This window comes from Argiope bruennichi, chromosome 11, assembly GCF_947563725.1.
Source record: "Argiope bruennichi chromosome 11, qqArgBrue1.1, whole genome shotgun sequence".
NCBI lineage: Eukaryota > Metazoa > Arthropoda > Arachnida > Araneae > Araneidae > Argiope > Argiope bruennichi.
The window spans coordinates 98,696,149-98,716,776 of NC_079161.1; the positions used below are offsets into that span (position 1 = coordinate 98,696,149).

Genomic DNA, 20,628 nt, shown 5'->3' on the forward strand with positions numbered 1-20,628 from the left:
GCCTTTACTTTTTTCCACATATGTTTACTGGAAGTGTAGGATGTAATGGAGGATACGAATTTTATCCAAGAATCTCTCTGACTTTGACGACGAATGCGACGAGCAAGAGCTTTGGCACGCTTAAATGCAATCAGATTTTCTGTTGTCGGATACCTTCGAAAAATACTCCAACGTTTCTTTTGGTTTTTATGACTGTCGCGACAAGCTTCATTCCACCACGGTCTACGAAATTTCCTTAGACGTGGGGAAGTCTTCGGAATAGTAGCATTCGCGGATCTTATTATGCAGTTAATGACATTTTGTACTGCTTCCGTGATGTCGTAAGTACTGACCATCTTCTCGGTGATATCTGCCAATTGCTTGAAATTATCCCAGTCTGCCCGCTGGAATAGAAACCGCGGAGGACAGGGAGTCGCACCGCCTCTGTGGGTATGGGAGACAATAATAGGAAAATGATCACTATTATGTAGATCTTTGCTGACTGTAAAGGTCAACGATGGCAAGAGTTCAGGAGAGCACATGGCTAGATCGAGGCTATGAAATCTACGTGTGGGTTCATGAAAGTACGTCTTCTCATCATTATTGAGCAGACAGATACAGTTATTTGTTATAAACTGTTCGATCTGCCGCCCTCGAGAGTTTGTACTATCTGAACCCCACAAAGTGCTATGTCCATTAAAATCGCCACATAAAATAAAAGGCTTAGGAAGCTGGTCTACTAACTGGTCAAGATCTTGCTGACGTATGACATCGTGAGGCGGTAGATAAATACAACAGACTGTGACCAAAATTCGTGTCTGAACTTGAACAGCCACAGCCTGTAGAGAAGTTTGTAAAGTGAGAGGTGTGCTCGGATATAGATTAGAGGTGAAGATACACACCCCTCCCGAACTATGAGATTCAGTGTCTGCGTCGTTCCGAGCACAATTATAACCGCGTAATTTAATTGGAATATTGGACTTCAAGAAGGTCTCTTGAAGACCAAAACAAACAGGATGAAACGTGTTCATAATGGTCTTAATGTCAAAAAGTTTGGACCGAAGGCCGCGACAATTCCAGGAAATGAAGGTACCCATTAAGAATTCGAGATTGCAGGCAAGTTAATAGGCGCATGTGGTAGAGTTGCGGAAACCTCACAACTCATGTGCAAATCCTCATCCTCATCCTCATCTGATGGATGGAGAGAAAGGCGATCTGGACTTTTGGGCATGCCACCAAATATGGACGACAAGTCCTTGTGGACTATACCCTGCGTCGCAAGTCCTAAAGCGACGGAATTTTTAGATGCCGACTTTTTCAATTTTAAAGGCAGTTCCTGTTTCGAAATACCGCGTTTTGCTAACTTTAACGTCAGCGAGTTTTGCAATTTTTTCTTCGATTTCTTTTGTGGTTTCTTGGGTCTGTCAAGTGTACTATTGCTAGAATGTTCAGAATCAGAATTCCTAATATTTTCAGGTGGTTTTGAATCGGTGTGAAATTTTATACAATTATTACATGAACAGTTTGCGCAAAAGGTGTTCTGAACAACAGAAGCGTAACTTTTACCAGGAGTAGGAGTTTGTGCTTGAACTCTACGCCTGGCTTCGGGATATGAAAGATCTTCTTTGATTTTTATTGTTATTACTTGTTTTTCAAGCTGCCAGCTAGGACATGATCGAGAAAATGAAGGGTGATCGCCTTTACAGTTCACACACTTTTCCTGTGTGGAACATTCCTGGCTATCATGCCCTTTTTCTGCACAGCGGGCACATGTTAAAGACCCGCGGCAATTAACTTTAGAATGGCCAAACCGCTGGCACTGAAAGCATCTGAGTGGGTTCGGAATGTACGGCCTTACTGGGCGTCGTATATAACCTGCGTAAACAAATTCTGGTAGTTTGGGTGTCTGAAACGTTAAGATGTGATGTTTTGTTTCAAGGAGTTGTCCATTACGCCGTATAGTGATGCGGCGGACATCTATAACTCCTTGCGGTTTCATTTCTGATTTTATTATATCTATGGGGACATTTAAGAGTTCCCCGCAGGTAATGACACCTTTAGAGGTATTCAACGACTGGTGAGGACTTACAGTTATTGGTATATTTCCCAGTGCTTTTAATTTTTGAATCTGCTGGGCTTGCTTACGAGAATTCACCTCAACAAGCAAGTCACCAGAGCGCATTTTACGAATGGATTTAACATCGCCAACTGTTGCCGTTATAGCCTTTTGCACAAGGAAAGGAGAGACAGTTTGAAAAGTTTCGTTATTTGCAGAAACTCGCTTTACAATGTAAAACGGATCGAAATGATAAGATATGTTGGAAGATATTGGAATGTTTCTATGCCCACTGAAGGGACCACGTTTGGAGGAGCCCATACGATATAGTAAGTGATTCGGGTCCGACGGCACCGCCCACCACGGAGCCCAACAAGGGAAAGCAATTACCGGCTCTGGTTATTTCCAGCCTCGGCATCCGCCCTAGTGCTAATCGGTACCTATACGCTGGGAGTTACCCCCGGGGACAGTGACCACCCTTAACGCCAAGCCCAAGGAGTAACCCCTTCGCTTGATCCCTAGCAGACTAGCCACTCAGGTGACTAGGTACCAGCCGATTGATACACCGGGGACCACAGTGCACCACCCGTCTTTCTAATGGGTCGCCACGCACGGCCAACACGTGGGGTTTTGGCTGTCCATGAGAAGCAAGAAGCAAACAGAGCGGCGACAACTTCTCATGGAGAGCTCCCTCGTTTGCCGTCGAGGGAAAGAAAAAAAGGCGACAGCAGAAGGCGCAGAGGAGAGTAAACCTAAAGGGAGTAAAGATCCCTGGGTACCTCGGGATTGGGACACCCGTACTCACCTATAGTAGGTGAGCCCCTGAGGGGACAAATTGAGAGGCGTACTCGGATATAGATTGGATGTGAAAATACAGACACCGCCAGAACTGCGAGATGTTGTGTCTGCATCTTTCCGAACACAGTTATATCCACGTAATTTAATTGCAATATCGGGTGTCAAGAAAGTTTCTTGGACACCGATAGATATGGGATGAAACTGGTTGATGATGGTCTTGAGATCAAACAGTTTGGAGCGAATGCCGCGACAATTCCAGGAGACGAAGGTACCCATTATCAAAGAGGTTTTGATGAAGAAAGAGGACGTGCATTTGTTGGAGTTGCTAGATCTTCGCAACTCATATCAAGTGAATCTTCATCCTCAGATGGATGGAGCTTAAAATCTGGGTTGGTTAGCGTGTCACCAAAAATGGTGGTTAAATCCTTATGGACTACATTCTAATTTGCTAATCCCAAAGCGACTGAATTCCGTAGATTCGATTTTTTGAATTTTACGGAAAGATCTTTTTGCGAAAGTCCACGTTTCGCGAGTTTCAGCGTCAGTGAGGTCTGAGATTTATTCTTACGGGCTTTTCTATGTGTATCGGGATCTTGTTTAGAAGAATCTGGAACATTTTTGGTTGAACTATCAGAGTCTGATTCAGATGTTTTTTCTGGAGGCTTTGTTGTCGAATTTTGTTTCTTGCAGTTGGTACAAGAGCAGTTTGTGCAAAATGATTTTTTAAGAACGGAAGAATAGCTTATTCCAGGAGTAGGAGTCTGTATTTCAACCCTACGCCTTGCTTCTGGATATGTTAAATCTTCTTTTATTTTAATGGTAATTATTTCTTTCTCTAGTTTCCAGCGCGAACAGGTTCGAGAGTAAGAGGGATGGTCGCCATCACAGTTAATACACTTTTCTTGTGCGGTACACTGTTGGCTATCATGCCCTTTTTCGGCACAACGGGCGCAAGTGACTGTCCCGCGGCAATTAACCTTCGAATGGCCAAATCGCTGGCACTGGAAACACCTTAATGGATTTGGAATGTATTGGCGAACTGGAAGCTTTATGTAACCTGCATATATGGATTCGGGTAACTGGGGACTGTGAAAGGTGAGTATATAATGCTTTGTCGGTAAGAGCTGGCCATCTCGTCGAATTGTAATTTGGCGAACATTAGTCACACCTTGCTTTTTTAATTCTGAACTTATTTCTTCTAAAGGAACGTTATACAATTCTCCGCAAGTTATGACACCTTTGGAGAAATTGAGCGATGTGTGAGGACTTACAGAAACAGGTATGGTGGCTAGAGCTTTCAGTTTGAGGATATTTTGAGCCTGTTTTTTGGTATCGACTTCTACTAGTAAGTCTCCAGAACGCATTTTCCTTATTGAGATTACCTCACCGACGGTAGCTGCGACAGCTTTTTGTACAAGGAATGGTGAAACGGAATTGAAAGTTTCTTGTGATTCTGAAACACGCTTAATGACAAAGAATTTATCATAATATTGAGAAGTGGTGTTTGAAAATTTGATTACTTTACGCCCACTGAAGGGACCACGTTTGGAGGAGCCCATACGATATGATAAGAGATTCGGGTCCGACGGCACCGCCCACCACGGAGCCCAACATGGGAAGGCAATTACTGGCTCTGGTCATTCCCAGCCTCAGCATCCACCCTAGTGCTAATCGGTACCTATACGCTGGGAGTTACCCCCGGGGACAGTGACCACCCTTAACGCCAAGCCCAAGGAGTAACCCCTTCGCTTGATCCCTAGCAGACTAGCCACTCAGGTGACTAGGTACCAGCCGATTGATACACCGGGGACCACAGTGCACCACCCGTCTTTCTAATGGGTCGCCACGCACGGCCAACACGTGGGGTTTTGGCTGTCCATGAGAAGCAAGAAGCAAACAGAGCGGCGACAGCTTCTCATGGAGAGCTCCCTCGCTTGTCGTCGAGGGAATGAAAAACAGCAGAAAGCAGAAGGCGTAGAGGAGAGCGAACTGAAAGGGAGTAAAGATCCCTGGGTACCTCGGGATTGGGACACCCGTACTCACCTATAGTAGGTGAGCCCCTGAGGGGTTAAAGATCCCTGGGTACCTCGGGATTGGGACACCCGTACTCACCTATAGTAGGTGAGCCCCTGAGGGGCCTCAAGACAAGTGGAGCACATAAAAGGTCTATGTTTTGAATTACCAGCGTGTGAATTGCCCGGGAGATGTAAAGCATCCCTACTAGAGAATTTCCCCCCTTTAAATGACCAAGATAAATTCCAAACAGTCCCAAAAAGGAAAACAGCCAGGAACCCCCAAACTACACCCGTGCAGACCCCAATTGTCACCACAAACAGATATCAGGAATTAAAAAACGTAAACGAAACACCCTCTGAAACTAACAATGAACTAGAAAAGATAGATAAAATTCCCCCAATAATGCTCAGATTCGCATCCGACTACCATAGAATGATCGAGGTAATCCGTTCACACACCACCGTTACCGAGGCCAGGCTAGGGAACGGGTTCATTAAAATCTTCACGGATACTATCGAACATCATAGAGAAATCCAAGAGGTATGCAAAAGCAACAACTTTGAATTCTATGTAAATTCCCCGAGAGCAACCAGGCCAGTTAAAGTAGTTATTAGAGGGCTCCATGTTGAGCACATGACTGAGGATATCACTGAACAGCTAAATGAAAAAGGCTTCTCAGTCAACAAGGTTATCCGGATGACCCAGGCCAAAACCCGGATCCCCCTCCCACTCTACCTGGTTGAACTCAATAGAACGCCAAATGTCAAGGCAATATACGAAGTCGACACAATCAGGTACTTAAAGGTGAAAATTGAGGAATACAGAGGCAGGAACTCTGTAGCGCAATGCTACAGATGCAACGAGTTCGGCCACAGAGCCACCAATTGTAACCTTTAACCAAGGTGCCTGAAGTGCGCCCAGGAACATGAAACTAAAGATTGCCCAAAAGGAAAGGGAAAGGATGAAAACCCCTTCTATATTAATTGTAAAAAACACGGCCACTCAGCTGCCTACAGAGGCTGTGAAAAATACACCAAAACATTCCAGAACAATAGAAACCAAGCACCACAATGCACAAATAGTAACACTTTCAATCCCAACCAAAGCAAAATCAAATCTAACTTCAGCTACGCTCAACACTTTCAAAGCGCAACAACACATCAGATGGCGCCACAAACGACTACCCCCAGTGCATCAGCACAGGTCCCCACATACCATGAGCAGATTAACGCCACCGAGATCACGGCTCTGCTTGAAATCATAGCACAAGTCAAAGAAATTTTTAAAAGCATACCAGATATCATCAATATGGCGCAAGAATTAAAAAGAGCCAACTCAATACCCGACAAGCTACAAATACTCATCAGAGCATTCTTCACCCCAGATGGCGCTACCTCCGAGTAAACATTCACGGCTGGGTGTCTCAAAATCATTTACTGGAACGCAAACGGGATCAGGCAAAAATTAAATCAGCTAAAACTGTTTATCAATAAGCATAACCCCGATATATTATTATTACAAGAGACGCACCTGAGACCCGGGCAGAAAATATTCATTGCAAACTACACAGCATATTATTCCTATAGAGAAAATCAGGATGAAAACAGACCCAGTGGAGGAACGGCCGCACTGATTAAAAATCACATTCCCCATCATCAAATAATACCACCCACCCTTCAACAAGTAGAAGCAACAATAGTCAGGATAACACTGAAAAATCACGACCCCGTAAATGTCACATCACTTTACATCCCCCCAAAATCAGATCATAACTTATTTCTTTTCGACATTGAAAACATCATACAACTAGGACTAAACAACATCATCTGTGGAGATTACAATGCCCACCACACATCCTGGAACTGCCAAAGTAATTCTCAAAGAGGCATAAATCTCAGACATTTTGTGGATAATGCAGGGTTAGAAGTATTGTTCCCAAATGAACCAATACGTTTTGGCACGCACTCTGCATCCACCATAGACATTACACTTATCAGACATTTTCTATTTCCATATAAAATTAATTCCTTACCCGAAATGAGCTCTGACCATAACCCGGTCGCTCTTAATTTCTATTTTAATTACACCCTACCTGAGCAATACACCAAAACCAAAACAAACTGGATAAACTTCAAAAACGAACTCACCAGGACAATATTTAACACTAACAATTTAAACACCCCCGTAGGAATCGACAAACTAACGGAAGAAATAGAATACAAGATTCAAACTGCCAGAGCAAATCACTCCACCCCAGTCAAAATGAAACAACCGTATTTCGACCCACAAATTAAAAAACTCAACCAAGAAAGAAATAAGATAAGAAAATTATACCAGCAAAACAGAAGCCCCTCTCTAAAAAAGCAGCTCAACAGGATGAACAAACTAATAAATAAACTTGACGTGAAATTAAAAGAGAATGAGTTAGCAAATAAACTAGCAAATCTGAACAATGAAAACGGTTACATTTGGGATTTTGTGAAACCTTTCAAAAAGAAGAGTTACAACATTCCGACCCTTAAAGGTCCGGCCAGTATAGCACAAACTGGAAAAAGCAAACTGCTTGGCTGAAAGTCTCGAGACACAATTTAAAAACAACAACCTAACTCACAAGGAAACCGAATCCAAGGTCGAGAAAGTTCTTAACACATTTCACAACACACAGATGGCGCCACTAGCAAATACAAACTCAAAACTTGAAACTATCTTCCCATCTGAAATCATTAAAGAAATCAAAAACTTGCGTAACAACAAAGCCCCAGGATACGATAATATCACTAATAAAACGGTTAAAAAACTCCCCCTTAATGTAATTATTATTTTCACACTACTTATACAAAAGATATTGGAAGTAGGACACTTCCCAACACGTTGGAAGACAGCAACGGTGGTCCCAATTTTTAAGCCAGGAAAGGACCCCACAAATCCTTCTAGCTACAGACCAATTTCTCTCTTATCAACGCTAAGCAAAATTGCGGAGAGTGTCATTTTAAAAAGACTAAATACACACCTAGTAGAAAACAACTTACTGTGTCCGGAACAATTCGGGTTCAGACCGAACCTCTCCACGACACACCAACTCGCCAGAGTATCCGAATACATCACTGAAGGATTTGTTAACAAACAGAAATCAGGAGCTGTCTTCCTAGACATCCAGCCCCTCAGGGGCTCACCTTCTTTAGGTGAGTACGGGTGTCCCAATCCCGAGGTTCCCAGGGATCTATACTCCCTTTACGTTTCCACTCCCCTACGCCTTCTGCTTTCTGCTGTGTTTTTTCTTCCCTCGACGGCAAGCGAGGGGGCTCTCCATGAGAAGCTGTCGCCGCTCTGTTTGCTTCTTGCTTCTCATGGACAGCCGGAGTCCCACGTGTTGGCCGTGCGTGGCAACCCATTTGAAAGACGGGTGGTGTACTGTGGTCCCCTGTGCATCAATCGGCTGGTAGCTAGTCACCTGAGTGGCTAGTCTGCTAGGGATCAAGCAAAGGGGTTACTCCTTGGGCTTGGCGTTAAGGGTGGTCACTGTCCCCGGGGGTAACTCCGAGCGTATAGGTTCCGGCTAGCACCAAGGTAAGCGCCGAGGCTGGGAATGGCCAGAGCCGGTGGCTGCCTTCCCTTGTTGGGCTCCGTGGTGGGCGGTGCCGTCGGGCCTGAATCATTCGCAATATCGTATGGCTCCTCGCAAGAAGGGTCCCTTCAGTGGGCACCATATTCATCCAAAACAAACTGAAAAACCATTTGCAATTTATTTTATCGTAAAACGTGTTTCTTCTGATAACGCAACCTTTGAAAGTGTTTCCCCATTTCTCGTGGAGAAAGCCCTCACCTCTAGTGTCGGCGAAGTTGCTAATGTCCGTAAGCTAAGGACAGGAGAGTTGCTCGTTGAAGTGGCATCTCGTCAACAGTCACAAAAGATTTTGAAATTAAAAACCTTTGGTACTATACCTGTTTCTGTCTCTCCCCATAAATCATTAAACTCTTCTAAAGGAGTAATTACATGTGGAGAGCTGTTAAATGAACCTCTGGATGTCATTGAAAAGGAACTGAAAAGTCAAGGAGTCACACACGTGCGCCGTATCACGATTAGGCGTGATGGTAAACTCCTGGAAACCAAACACCATGTTCTGACGTTTAATTCTCCCAAGCTTCCAGACTCAATTAAAGCTGGATATTCGAAATTGGTTGTGAGGCCATATGTGACAAATCCATTGCGATGTTTTAAATGCCAGCGTTTTGGTCATTCAAAGACAAACTGCCGCGGGACCCTTACATGCGCCCGTTGTGCAGCCGCTGGTCATGAAAGCAATGAATGTTTACAAAAGGAAAAATGTGTTAACTGTAAAGGTGATCACACCTCTTTTTCACGTGTCTGCCCAAAATGGAAGCTTGAGAAGGATATTATTTCTGTGAAATTTGCACAAAATATTTCCTTTCCTGAAGCTCGGCGTCTTGTGAAAGCACAGACTCCTAAAGAAGGCAAAAGCTATGCTACTGCAGCAAAACTCTCTCTTACTGCATCAGGGACACAAACGAAACCAGTCGTTATCCTGACTACCGATACTGAATCGGATCACATTTCTTCTAGTCCAATAAAAGAACAAACATCATCAAAAAGTAAAAAGAAAAAACTTGCGTCTACATCACAGAAATCTCTTGCTTTGAAATTTGCAAGACGAGGATCTTCTGTTAAAGATCTTAAATCCATTAAATCGGTTGCCCTGGAATTGGGTAAAACCGGTCTCGCTGGTAAAGATTTGTCCACCTTATTTAATACCCCTCAGGGGCTCACCTTCTTTAGGTGAGTACGGGTGTCCCAAGCCCGAGGTACCCAGGGATCTTTCCTTTTCTCAGGGGGTTTACCATCTTTGGTAAATACGGGTGTCGCGCCCCCGGGTTACCCTAGCAATCCTTCTCTTTTTATTTTTCTAATTTCCATTTTTGTATCATTTGAATTGATATTTCATTTCTATTTATGTTGGATTTTGTTTGATATTTGAGTTTTACATTAAACCCATGTGTTGGCCGTGCATGGCGACCCGTTAGGGGCAAAGTGGGATCCTGGGGTCCCTTTGCGTTCTCTTTGGCCCATGCTGCTCCGTAAGTCGGGCGGCAGGAGTGAGCCCGCTCTTGTCAATCGGCTGGTGGTATATTTCTATGGGAACAAGGAAGTACTGCTCTAGGGTTAGGTCTGCAGTCTTTGTAGATCTATATTCCGGTACCACCCCTAAGGTAAGTACCGAGGCTGGAGAAGCCCAGAGCCGGCAACTGCCTTCCTTTATTGGGCTCCATGGTGGGTGGGGGCGTACTGGAATGAACATCACATAAAAATTATGGGTTCCCAAAACTTCGGTCCCGGCGGAGACATGCGTCCGTCAAACTCTCCTTTGGAGCACCATTTGCATTTTGATAAATTTTTCGTTATTAAAAAAATTGAAGGTGATTTTAAAACTGTTTCTCCTATTTTGATCCATAAGTCCATTATGGGAATGATTGGTGAAGTTGAATCTATTAAAAAAACAAAAATTGGTGACATCCTAATTGAACTTAAATCCTTGGAACAAACACAATTATTAAAATCATTGAAATCGATTGGAGAACATGCAGTCACTGTCACTCCTCATAAATCTTTGAATAATTCTCGAGGTGTAATATCCGAATCTGAATTTCAATCAGACTCTGAAGAAGAAATTCTTGAATGCTTGCAGGATCAAAACGTAACATCAGTAAAGAGAATATCTATTAAACGTGATAACCAGATAATTCCAACTAAACATCTAATACTGACTTTCAATATCCCTACACCTCCAAAATCTGTTCGTATAGCCTACATAAACTGCCCCGTTAAGAAATATATACCCAATCCATTAAGATGCTTTAAGTGCCAAAGATTCGGGCATTCTATGGCAGCCTGCCGCGGCAAAGAAACGTGTGGCCGTTGCTCGGAAATTGGGCACAACAGTAAATCCTGCTCCTCTATCCCGAAATGTATTAATTGCAAAGGTGACCATCCATCTTATACTCGGAAATGCCCTAGATGGATCGAAGAAAAGGAAATTCAAACAATAAAAGTCAATAAAAATATTTCTTTTGCCGAAGCACGAAAAATTGTAATTTCCAGGACACCGACTATTGGAGTGTCATATTCTTCTGCGGCCAAAACCTGCCCGTATTGTTCAAATAAAACAGCACCACAAACAGAAATATCATCTGATAATAACCCAATGCCTTCATCTAGGCAATATTCAGCTAATCACAATAGATCCAATGATCCTGGAAAAGAAATAATACAAAACAAAACTGGACCTCCAAATATATCTAAAGTAAATGACCAAAAAAACCAAAAGGAAACTAACTTAGGAAATCTAAATGACAATAATGCCTTAAAAATACCACCCACTATTCAATTAAACAGTGGTAACATTACTCATAACAAAACATCTCGTATACCTACAACCAACAATAAAAAAGTAGAAACACCCAAAAGAACGTTAAAACTTTTCAAAGAAACAAAAGCTATGAGGAAGTCTCGAATACAGACAATGAAAAATAACTTGGACGGAAAAATAAGAGATTCCATTAAAAAACGTACACTTACTAAACAAGATTTTTTAAAACAATCAAGAATTGACGAAGATGACGATACTGATGATTTTAAAATTCACACATCTGATGATGACGTGATGTTCACTGACGGGGTAGAAGAGACTTTAAATACATCAAAGAAAAAATAAGCTTTTATGGCACTTAAACTTATTTCGTGGAATTGCCGTGGTTTAAAGTCCCACTCTGATGATATTAAATCGCTTTTAAATAAATACCAGCCCATTTGCCTCGGATTACAGGAAACTTGTCTTTCTCCTGACGATGTTATTAATATTAAATATTACAACATAATAATTAAAGATTACACTCAAGGCGCAAGAGCTTCAGCTGGTGTAGCAATTCTAATCTCAAAAGATTTTCCCTTTATACAGATACCATTAAATGGCGAGATACAAGCATTGGCAATTCAGCTGCAGATTGATGTCCTTGTTACTGTTTGTTTTATTTACCTCCCACCTAATTATATTTGCACTCAACAGGAATTAGATGAATTAATAGATCAATTACCTGAACCGTTCTTTCTTCTTGGGGATCTCAACGGCCATAACCCAATATGGGTCAGTCCAGATATTAATATAAGAGGAAAACAAATAGAAACTCTAATTGATGACCACTGTATCTGTTTATTAAATAATAATAACCAAACATATTTTCATCAACCAACTCGGACGTTCCACACACTTGATTTAGCTCTTTGCTCCCCTTCTTTAGTCATCAAATGGAATTTCAATACAGAAGACGACTTGTATAACAGTGATCATTTCCCGATCATATTAAATTACATAGATGATGACATTAGATATCCTGAAAGACCGAAGAAATTCATATTTCAGAAAGCAAACTGGACACTATTTTCACAACTTGCTACAATAACATTGGAAATGGTACACGATTATAGCATAGAAGACGCAGTCGACAAAGTTACAAATTTAATTATTCAAGCAGCAGATATAACTATTCCTAAAACATCAGGGAAAACACCAAAAATATGGAAACCCTGGTGGAATGAAGAATGCCGAATTACTATGAAAGAACTAAAGAAAGCTTGGGGAAACTTTCGACGCTATCCGACCACATCTAACCTAATTGCTTTTAAATTGGCTGGTGCAAACTTTAGAAGAGTCAAACGCGTAAGTAAAAGGAAATCTTGGCAAAATTTCATTAACTCCATAAATAATCAAATATCATCAAAAAAGCTGTGGGACAAGATAAGAAAACTATCTGGTAGATATGATAGCCCAGTAGTATCCTTTTTGAATTACAATGGACAAGTCGTAACAGATATTAAAAAGATTGCGAACACATTAGGAGAAACTTTTGCTGCTGTTTCTAGTGCGAATTCATATTCGCCAGATTTTATTTTATTCAAGACAAATGAAGAGAGACAAGGTATAAATTTTAATACCGTTACAGACGAAGAATATAATTCTGATTTTTATCTTAATGAACTCAAACGCGCTTTGAGTAGATCGCATGCTACTTCTGCTGGTCCTGATAAGATCAATCTCCTCATGCTCACTCATCTAACTGAGACGTCCATGCATAACCTTTTAATTTTATTTAATAGAATATGGAAAGAACATAAGTTCCCCAATTCTTGGAGAAGAGCCATGGTAATCCCTGTTTTAAAACCTGGGAAAGACGCTAAAACTCCTAGCAGTTATCGACCTATAGCTCTCACTAGCTGTCTTTGCAAGGTATTGGAAAGGATGGTAAATTCTAGACTTATACATGTTCTGGAAAAAAAGAAATGGTTGTCGCCTTTTCAATCTGGTTTCCGAGTCGGTAGAGGAACAGTGGATAGTATTTTACAACTAGAAACTTCTATACGAGAGGCCTTCGTTAGTAAAAAACACCTTGTTTCTATTCTGTTTGACATGGAGAAGGCATATGATAAAACATGGCGATACGGAATTTTAAAAGACCTCTATGAAATTGGTTTTAGAGGCAATCTCCCAATTTTTATTAAGAACTTTTTAAAGACAAGAACGTTTCAAGTCCGAATAGGAAATATTTTATCTCGCAACTTTTATCAAGAGGAGGGTGTTCCTCAGGGTAGCGTTCTTAGTGTTATCCTATTCATTGTTAAAATAAATGGAGTCATGAAGCAATTACCAACGTGCGTGAAAGGCTCTCTTTTTGTAGATGATCTTGCAATTCACTGCTCCGGCACAGATATGGTCTATATTGAAAAGAAATTGCAAGAGGCGGTGAATAATATCAGTCAATGGAGCAGAGAAAATGGATTCCAGATTTCAACTCAAAAGACAAATGGCGTACATTTTTGCAGAAGACGTGGACTCCATTTGGATCCAAAAATTTTACTGAATGATTGCACAATTCCTATCGTAAAGGAAGCAAAATATTTAGGACTGATACTTGACTCTAAGCTGACTTTCAAATCTCATATAAATTACTTAAAAAGAAAGTGCATTCAATCTCTAAATCTTATCAAAATACTTTCGGGGACATCATATGGAGCCGAAAGCACTGCTATGATGAGAGTTTATAAAGCTCTTATACGTTCAAAACTCGATTATGGATGCGTTATTTACGGCTCGGCTGCAAAATCTACCCTGAACGCTCTTGATACTATACATCATCAGGGCCTCCGGCTGTGTCTGGGAGCATTTAGAACATCCCCGATTCAAAGTATCTATGTAATGAGCAATGAACCTTCATTAGAGTTGAGACGGGAGAGGCTTACTCTCAATGCTTTTTTTAAAATTAAAAGCGATTCATCTCACCCGATGCATTATAAAGTCCTTAATCCTATATATGGGTCATTATTTGCGCTAAAGCGTTCGTTCATCCCTTCATTCGGCTTCAGAGTTGAGGACACTTTGAGGAATTTTAACGTTACCGATTTTCCAATCTTGGAGAAAAATGATGAACTTCCACCTTGGGAGGAATTAAATATAAATTTTATTAATGAGTTTGAACACTTGCCGAAATCAACAACACCTGAAATCGTGTACAAAAATTTATTTTACGATCACAGAGATCGCTTTTCAAACTATGAGCCTGTGTTTACTGATGGCTCTAAAAATGAAGATCATGTTGGAGCAGCAGTTGTGATAGGAGATATTACTATATCGGAAAGATTACACCAGTTTTGCTCAGTATTTACCTCAGAGATATATGGTATATATTTAGCTTTACTTAAACTGAATTATTTCGGAGGGAAATTTATTTTATATACAGATTCAAAAAGTGCAATCGATGCTCTGAAGAATGTCAATCCTCTTAGTCATCCTCTGGTTCTTAAATGTGCAGAAATGTACAAATATTTAACCAATAAAGGTCTGTATATTGCTTTTTGTTGGATTCCTGGCCATGTGGGTATTGTAGGTAATGAGGTAGCTGACAAGGCATCTAAAACGGCTACGCTCACGGTGGAAAACTTTGTCCCACTGAAAGATTCTTTACAAGCTGTTAGGAATTGGATCAATAAAAAATGGCAAAGAAATTGGGACGAGCAGCTCACAAATAAATTACACGCGTTTTGGCCTTTTATCGGTCGCATTAACACATCTAATTTAAGCAGGAAACAAGATGTAGTATTGACTCGCCTTAGAATCGGTCATATAAAAATTACGCACAAGCACTTGCTTTGTTCAGAGCCTGCCCCTATTTGTTCTCATTGTCAATGCATTCTTTCAGTGCGGCATATTTTAATAGAGTGTCAAAATTTTAATACATATAGACTCGACCGATTTGGAACAAATAACGTTACCTTAAGCCAACTGATTGGAGAAAATCCCCATCCAAACCTTTTTAAGTTCCTTAGAGATGTAAATATTTATAATCTCATTTAAGTTCTTTTCTTTAAACTTTAAAATTTTCATTTACTGAACTGGTTACTATCACATAAAATATGAAGAATGTGCATATCTAGTGTTTTGGCGCAGTTTAGTCAAATATGGCTCTTGCGCCATAAAACGCAACTCAACCAACCAACCTTATTTAATAATCCAACAACAGGAACCGAGCTTTTAAAAATCCATCCTTCTGAAGAGGATGATGACGATTTACAAATGAATTGCGAACCACCAGCAACTCTGCCTACTGGTGCTGATAACAGCTCCCCTCTTATTCCTTAATGGTTAGTTTCGTCTCATGGAATTGTCGTGGTCTTAGGTCGAAATTAGAGGACGTCAAAGCTCTTATTAATGCTTCACATCCCGTTTGCGTTGCATTGCAAGAAACGCTCTTGAAACCAGATACTTCTCTGAAGTTACGGGGTTACAATTGCGTGCGTAGGGATATTGATACTGATATCTCAAACTCTGGAGGCGTATGTATTTTCACCTCAAACAATTATCCCAGCACTATTCTAAACTTACATACTTCTTTGCAAGCTGTGGCTATCCAGGTTCATATTAGAACTTTAGTCACGGTCTGCTGCATATATCTATCGCCAAATGACGTCATCTCCCAAGATGAACTCCCCTCAGGGGCTCACCTACTATAGGTGAGTACGGGTGTCCCAATCCCGAGGTACCCAGGGATCTTTACTCCCTTCATGTTCAAACTCCCCTACGCCTTCTGCTTTCCGCTGTTTTTTCCTTCCCTCGACGGCAAGCGAGGGAGCTCTCCATGAGAAGCTGTCGCCGCTCTGTTTGCTTCTAGCTTCTCATGGACAGCCAAAACCCCACGTGTTTGCCGTGCGTGGCGACCCATTAGAAAGACGGGTGGTACACTGTGGTCCCCGGTGTATCAATCGGCTGCTACCTAGTCACCTGAGTGGCTAGTCTGCCAGGGATCAAGCGAAGGGGTTACTCCTTGGGCTTGGCGTTAAGGGTGGTCACTGTCCCCGGGGGTAACTCCCAGCGTATAGGTACCGATTAGCACTAGGGTGGATGCCGAGGCTGTTAATAACCAGAGCCGGTAATTGCCTTCCCTTGTTGGGCTCCGTGGTGGGCGGTGCCGTCGGACCCGAATCATTTTCTATATCGTATGGGCTCCTCCAAACGTGGTCCCTTCAGTGGGCGTCGCATCGTTCAAATTTCTTCAAATTATGATCACCATTTCGATAGTTTCTTTATAATTAAGCGTTTGTCAGATAAAAATGAAACATTTGAAACTGTATCGCCATTCTTAGTACAGAAGGCCATCACTGCAACTGTTGGTGAAGTAACATCAATTAAAAAGATGCGATCTGGTGACTTGTTAGTAGAGGTCAGTTCTCGAAAGCAAGCCCAGAACATACTAAAATTAAAAGCACTTGCAACTATCCCAATCAGTGTCAGCCCCCATGCATCATTAAATACCTCTAAAGGTGTTATCACCTGCGGAGAAATTCTGAATCTCTCTGTTGACTATATAACAGATGAACTCAAATCACAAGGAGTTGTACATGTCTGCCGAATTACCATCAGGCGTGATGGAGAAATTATTGAATTGGATTGGATTGGATTGGATATTGTTGTTTATTGGCGCAAGAGCCATATCTGACTATACTGCGCCAGACATATGGTTAAAATATAGTCTTAGACTTTACGTCCTACAGCTGATTAAATAAAACTGATAAAATTGCAAAGCAGTAACTCTTAAAATTGTAAACAAGGTAAAACCAACAAAGTTAAATGTTAAATAAAATGGTAAAATCCAGTTGCTTTTAAAAATTTAAAAAGATTTTTGTGGGGACGTTCCCCCACGAGCATTTGCATGTTCAGTGTTGAAGCACAGAAAAAACGTAAACGATAATAATCAAAATTAGGACACTCTATTAAGAGATGAAGAACGGTTAAAATCACTTCGCATCTAGAGCAGATAGGAGCTCGATTACCGAATAAAAGGTGTTTATGAGTAAAACGAGTGTGACCAATGCGGAGTCTAGACAATTTGACGTCTAGCTCTCGCACTGGTAAACAAGGCCAGGATGAAATGATAGGTTTTATGCCATAAAGTTTGTTATTAATATGATTATTCCATGATTCCTGCCAGAGTGAGTACAGACGACGTTGAAAAATATTTTTAGCATCACAGAACGGGATGTCTCGCTGTGCAAGCAAAGATGCACTCTTTGCTGCGTTATCCGCCAGCTCATTACCAGTGATTCCGACATGACTCGGAATCCAACAAAACAATATCTCAAAATCCCTGTTTTTTAAAGTCCTTAGAAGATCGAGGATTTCCAAGGCAACCGGGTGAATCTGATTATTACAGTTGGAAAACATTGTCAGTGAACTCATGCTGTCAGTATAGATACAGAATTTACGATCAGAAGAGAGTGAAATCCTCTGAAGAGCATAAAAGATGGCTAATAATTCAGCGGATAAAACAGATAGAGAGGAATCTAGACGGTAACTAAATGTGTCGGTATCAAAGACAATACCGCAACCAACATGATCGTCTGATTTCGAACCATCCGTAAATATTTTTAAGTAATCTGAATACTGGCAGCAATGAGAATAAAACAGATTCTGATAAACAATAGGGGAAGTACTCTGCTTCTCAAAACCAGAGAAGGGATTTAAAAATGAAAACTGAGGAATATTCCAGGGAGGAAAGGAAAATGGATCGTATGTCTGGATTACCTTATCATGAAGTCCATAATCACGAAGGAGCAGTTTAACTCTCTCGCAGAATGGAAGTACGTGAGAGCGACGAGCATTATAAAGTCTCCGAAGACTAACCGGAAATGTCAAAGAACACACAGGATGCTTCGGAACAGACAGTGCTCGGAGATAATATTGGGCAGATAATTTTTCACGCCGTAAACTTAGTGGTAGATGATGGCAGAGAACATACAGACTATTCACAGGCGAGGTGCGAAATGCTCCTAAGCTAATTCTCAAAGCAGAATGATGTATGGTATCAAGTCTACGTAAAACCGTAGGACGAGCAGAGCCATACACCATACTTCCGTAATCTATACGGGATAAAGTCACTGCTTGATAAATTCTAAGCAAGGAAGTTCGATCTGCTCCCCAAGTGGTTCTGGACAGTACCTTGAGAATATTTAATGACCTATCACACCTCTTCCGCAAATGTAGGACATGCGGAAGGAAAGTGAGCTTACGGTCAAATATTATCCCCAAAAACTTTATTTCATTTACCACAGGGATGGTAGCACTATGAATCTGAACTTTGGGATCTAAATGAATACCCCGTTTCCTACAAAAATGGACGCATTTACTTTTCTCTGGAGAAATCGTATGTCCATTTTCATTGCACCAATTTACAAGTTTGTTTACAGCAACCTGCAGTTGTCGCTCTATCAGGTGCATATTGCTCCCTTGGCAAGAGATCTGGAGATCATCCACGTATAATGTGCCTTGAATAGATGGATACTTAGTACAAACATCAATAGATCAGCAGTCATGGGGGCGCTTAATGACCATCTAGAACAAATTGGAAAATGGCTCATAAGATGGAAGATAAAAGTCAACTCAGACAAATGCCAAGCGATAATGTTCACCAAAAAGAGAAATCTCCCACCACCCCCAAAATTATTTAGACGCCCCATTGAATGGGAAAATCAAACAAAATACTTAGGAGTCTACTTAGACAAAACATTAACATTTAAACCACACGTTGACAAAATTAAAGAAAAATTTACTAAAGCCAAAGGAGCACTATACCCACTTCTGGGCAGGAAATCAAAACTCTCGCTGGGCAATAAACTACTGCTTTATAAGTCTTTATTGCGACCCCTTATCAGCTACGCTTCCCCAGTTTGGGGAGCAGCTGCAAAAACCCACATTAACAAACTAGAGGTACTGCAAAATAGAACAGCCAGACAAATCGCAAATATGCCCTGGTTCATCAGAAATAAAAATATTTTAAAAGACCTTGAACTACCAACAATAGAAGAACATTTCAAAAAACTAAGTACAAAATACTACCAAAAGCTAGATAACAACAGCAATTCTGCAATAAAAGAAATCCCCGTTTACGACCCTAAAAGTAACAGGAATAGAAGAAGACCGAGGACGCTGCTCCACTAAATGACCCACCAACCCAACACCTCGTCAGCATGAATGTTCCCTGCCATTGTCCAATGCACACACTCTTATTCAAAACTAGAAACGTTATGGAATATATAACATTGTAAAACTCATTAATCTGTTTTCTTTTAATTTTTTTTTTTTTTTTTTTTTTTCATTTCATATCTTATCAAGTATTTTTAAAAATAAAATTATGTAAAACCCTCAACGTTACGCTCAATATACTTTGTTTGTTACTTATCTATCATTTCAGCTGAACAGAAGATAAAAGGCCACCGAGCCTAGGAGCTTCTAAAAATCCCCATATCATTGGCATTGGCATTGGAAATAACAAAGTTCCATTAATTTATTTATTAAAAAAGTTAAATATAAAATAAATCTAAAAGGGAGGTTTTTAATCATGCGATTTGTAATTAAATCCAATCCTGGCGATTTATTCGGCTTCAGGTTATTCATGAATTCCATGATTTCCGTGGGCCGAACGCGGTGAAGGTCGTTTACGTGTTGTTGCGATAAGAAGCTCTCCAGCTGATCTGTGACGAATTGAGTCAGTGGGGGGTTCGCCAGCCACGCGACCGCGTGGGGGGCGAACTGGTCCTGTAGGCTATCTGCCAAAGTTTCCGCCTTCACAATGGGAGCAAGTGCGACTTCCCCCGTCCCCCCTCTTAGGGGGGGATCGGGGAGAATGGTTTTCTAAGGAAGGAGGAGCGGCGCCAGAATCCGCGTGTGTCAAGGTCTTCTAATTGACTCGCTCGCAGGTGCTCGAAGTGACCTACTTTTAACCCTTTGATCTCATCCTGGATTCTGCAAAGTTCCGTTCTCACTTGAGGATCGCGAGAACGTTGCCAAATTCTTCGCAGGTAATTTCGCAGTTTAATTTTGGTTTGGATTTCGAAAGGAAGCTTTTCTGGAGGTTTGTTAAATTTTGGTTTTGAGGCTTCTGCGAGCGCCTCCGTGAGAATTTTTCCTAGACTTCCAACTGCAAATTCAGCGTCATCATTGCTATCAATTTTGAAGGGAGGAAGGGGTTTTGAATTTAAAATATGCCGAAAGTTCTCCCAGTTGGTGGAGAATTGTGCTGGTGAATTTAGAGAAAAGGTTCCAGTATTAAAAGTCAAAACTACTGGAAGATGATCTGATTCTAGACAATTTAGCACTCTAATTTGAGAGTGGAAAGGAATTCGCTTTAATATTGCGAAATCTATGACGGAATCATTAGAGCTA

At 41.2% G+C, this 20,628-nt stretch overlaps 2 protein-coding genes across 2 annotated transcripts; one reads left to right on the forward strand and one right to left on the reverse strand.

Annotated features, from left to right (window-relative positions):
• Window positions 1–1,075: 1,075 nt before the first annotated feature.
• LOC129956792 (uncharacterized) lies at window positions 1,076–2,161 on the reverse strand. The gene has a single exon (XM_056068738.1). It carries the CDS (start codon window positions 2,159–2,161, stop codon window positions 1,076–1,078), a length of 1,086 nt encoding a protein of 361 aa, XP_055924713.1.
• Window positions 2,162–8,517: 6,356 nt separating this feature from the next.
• Window positions 8,518–10,912, forward strand: LOC129956793 (uncharacterized). The gene is made up of 2 exons (XM_056068739.1): window positions 8,518–9,592; window positions 10,716–10,912. Exons 1-2 carry the CDS (start codon window positions 8,518–8,520, stop codon window positions 10,910–10,912), a joined length of 1,272 nt encoding a protein of 423 aa, XP_055924714.1.
• Window positions 10,913–20,628: the final 9,716 nt, after the last annotated feature.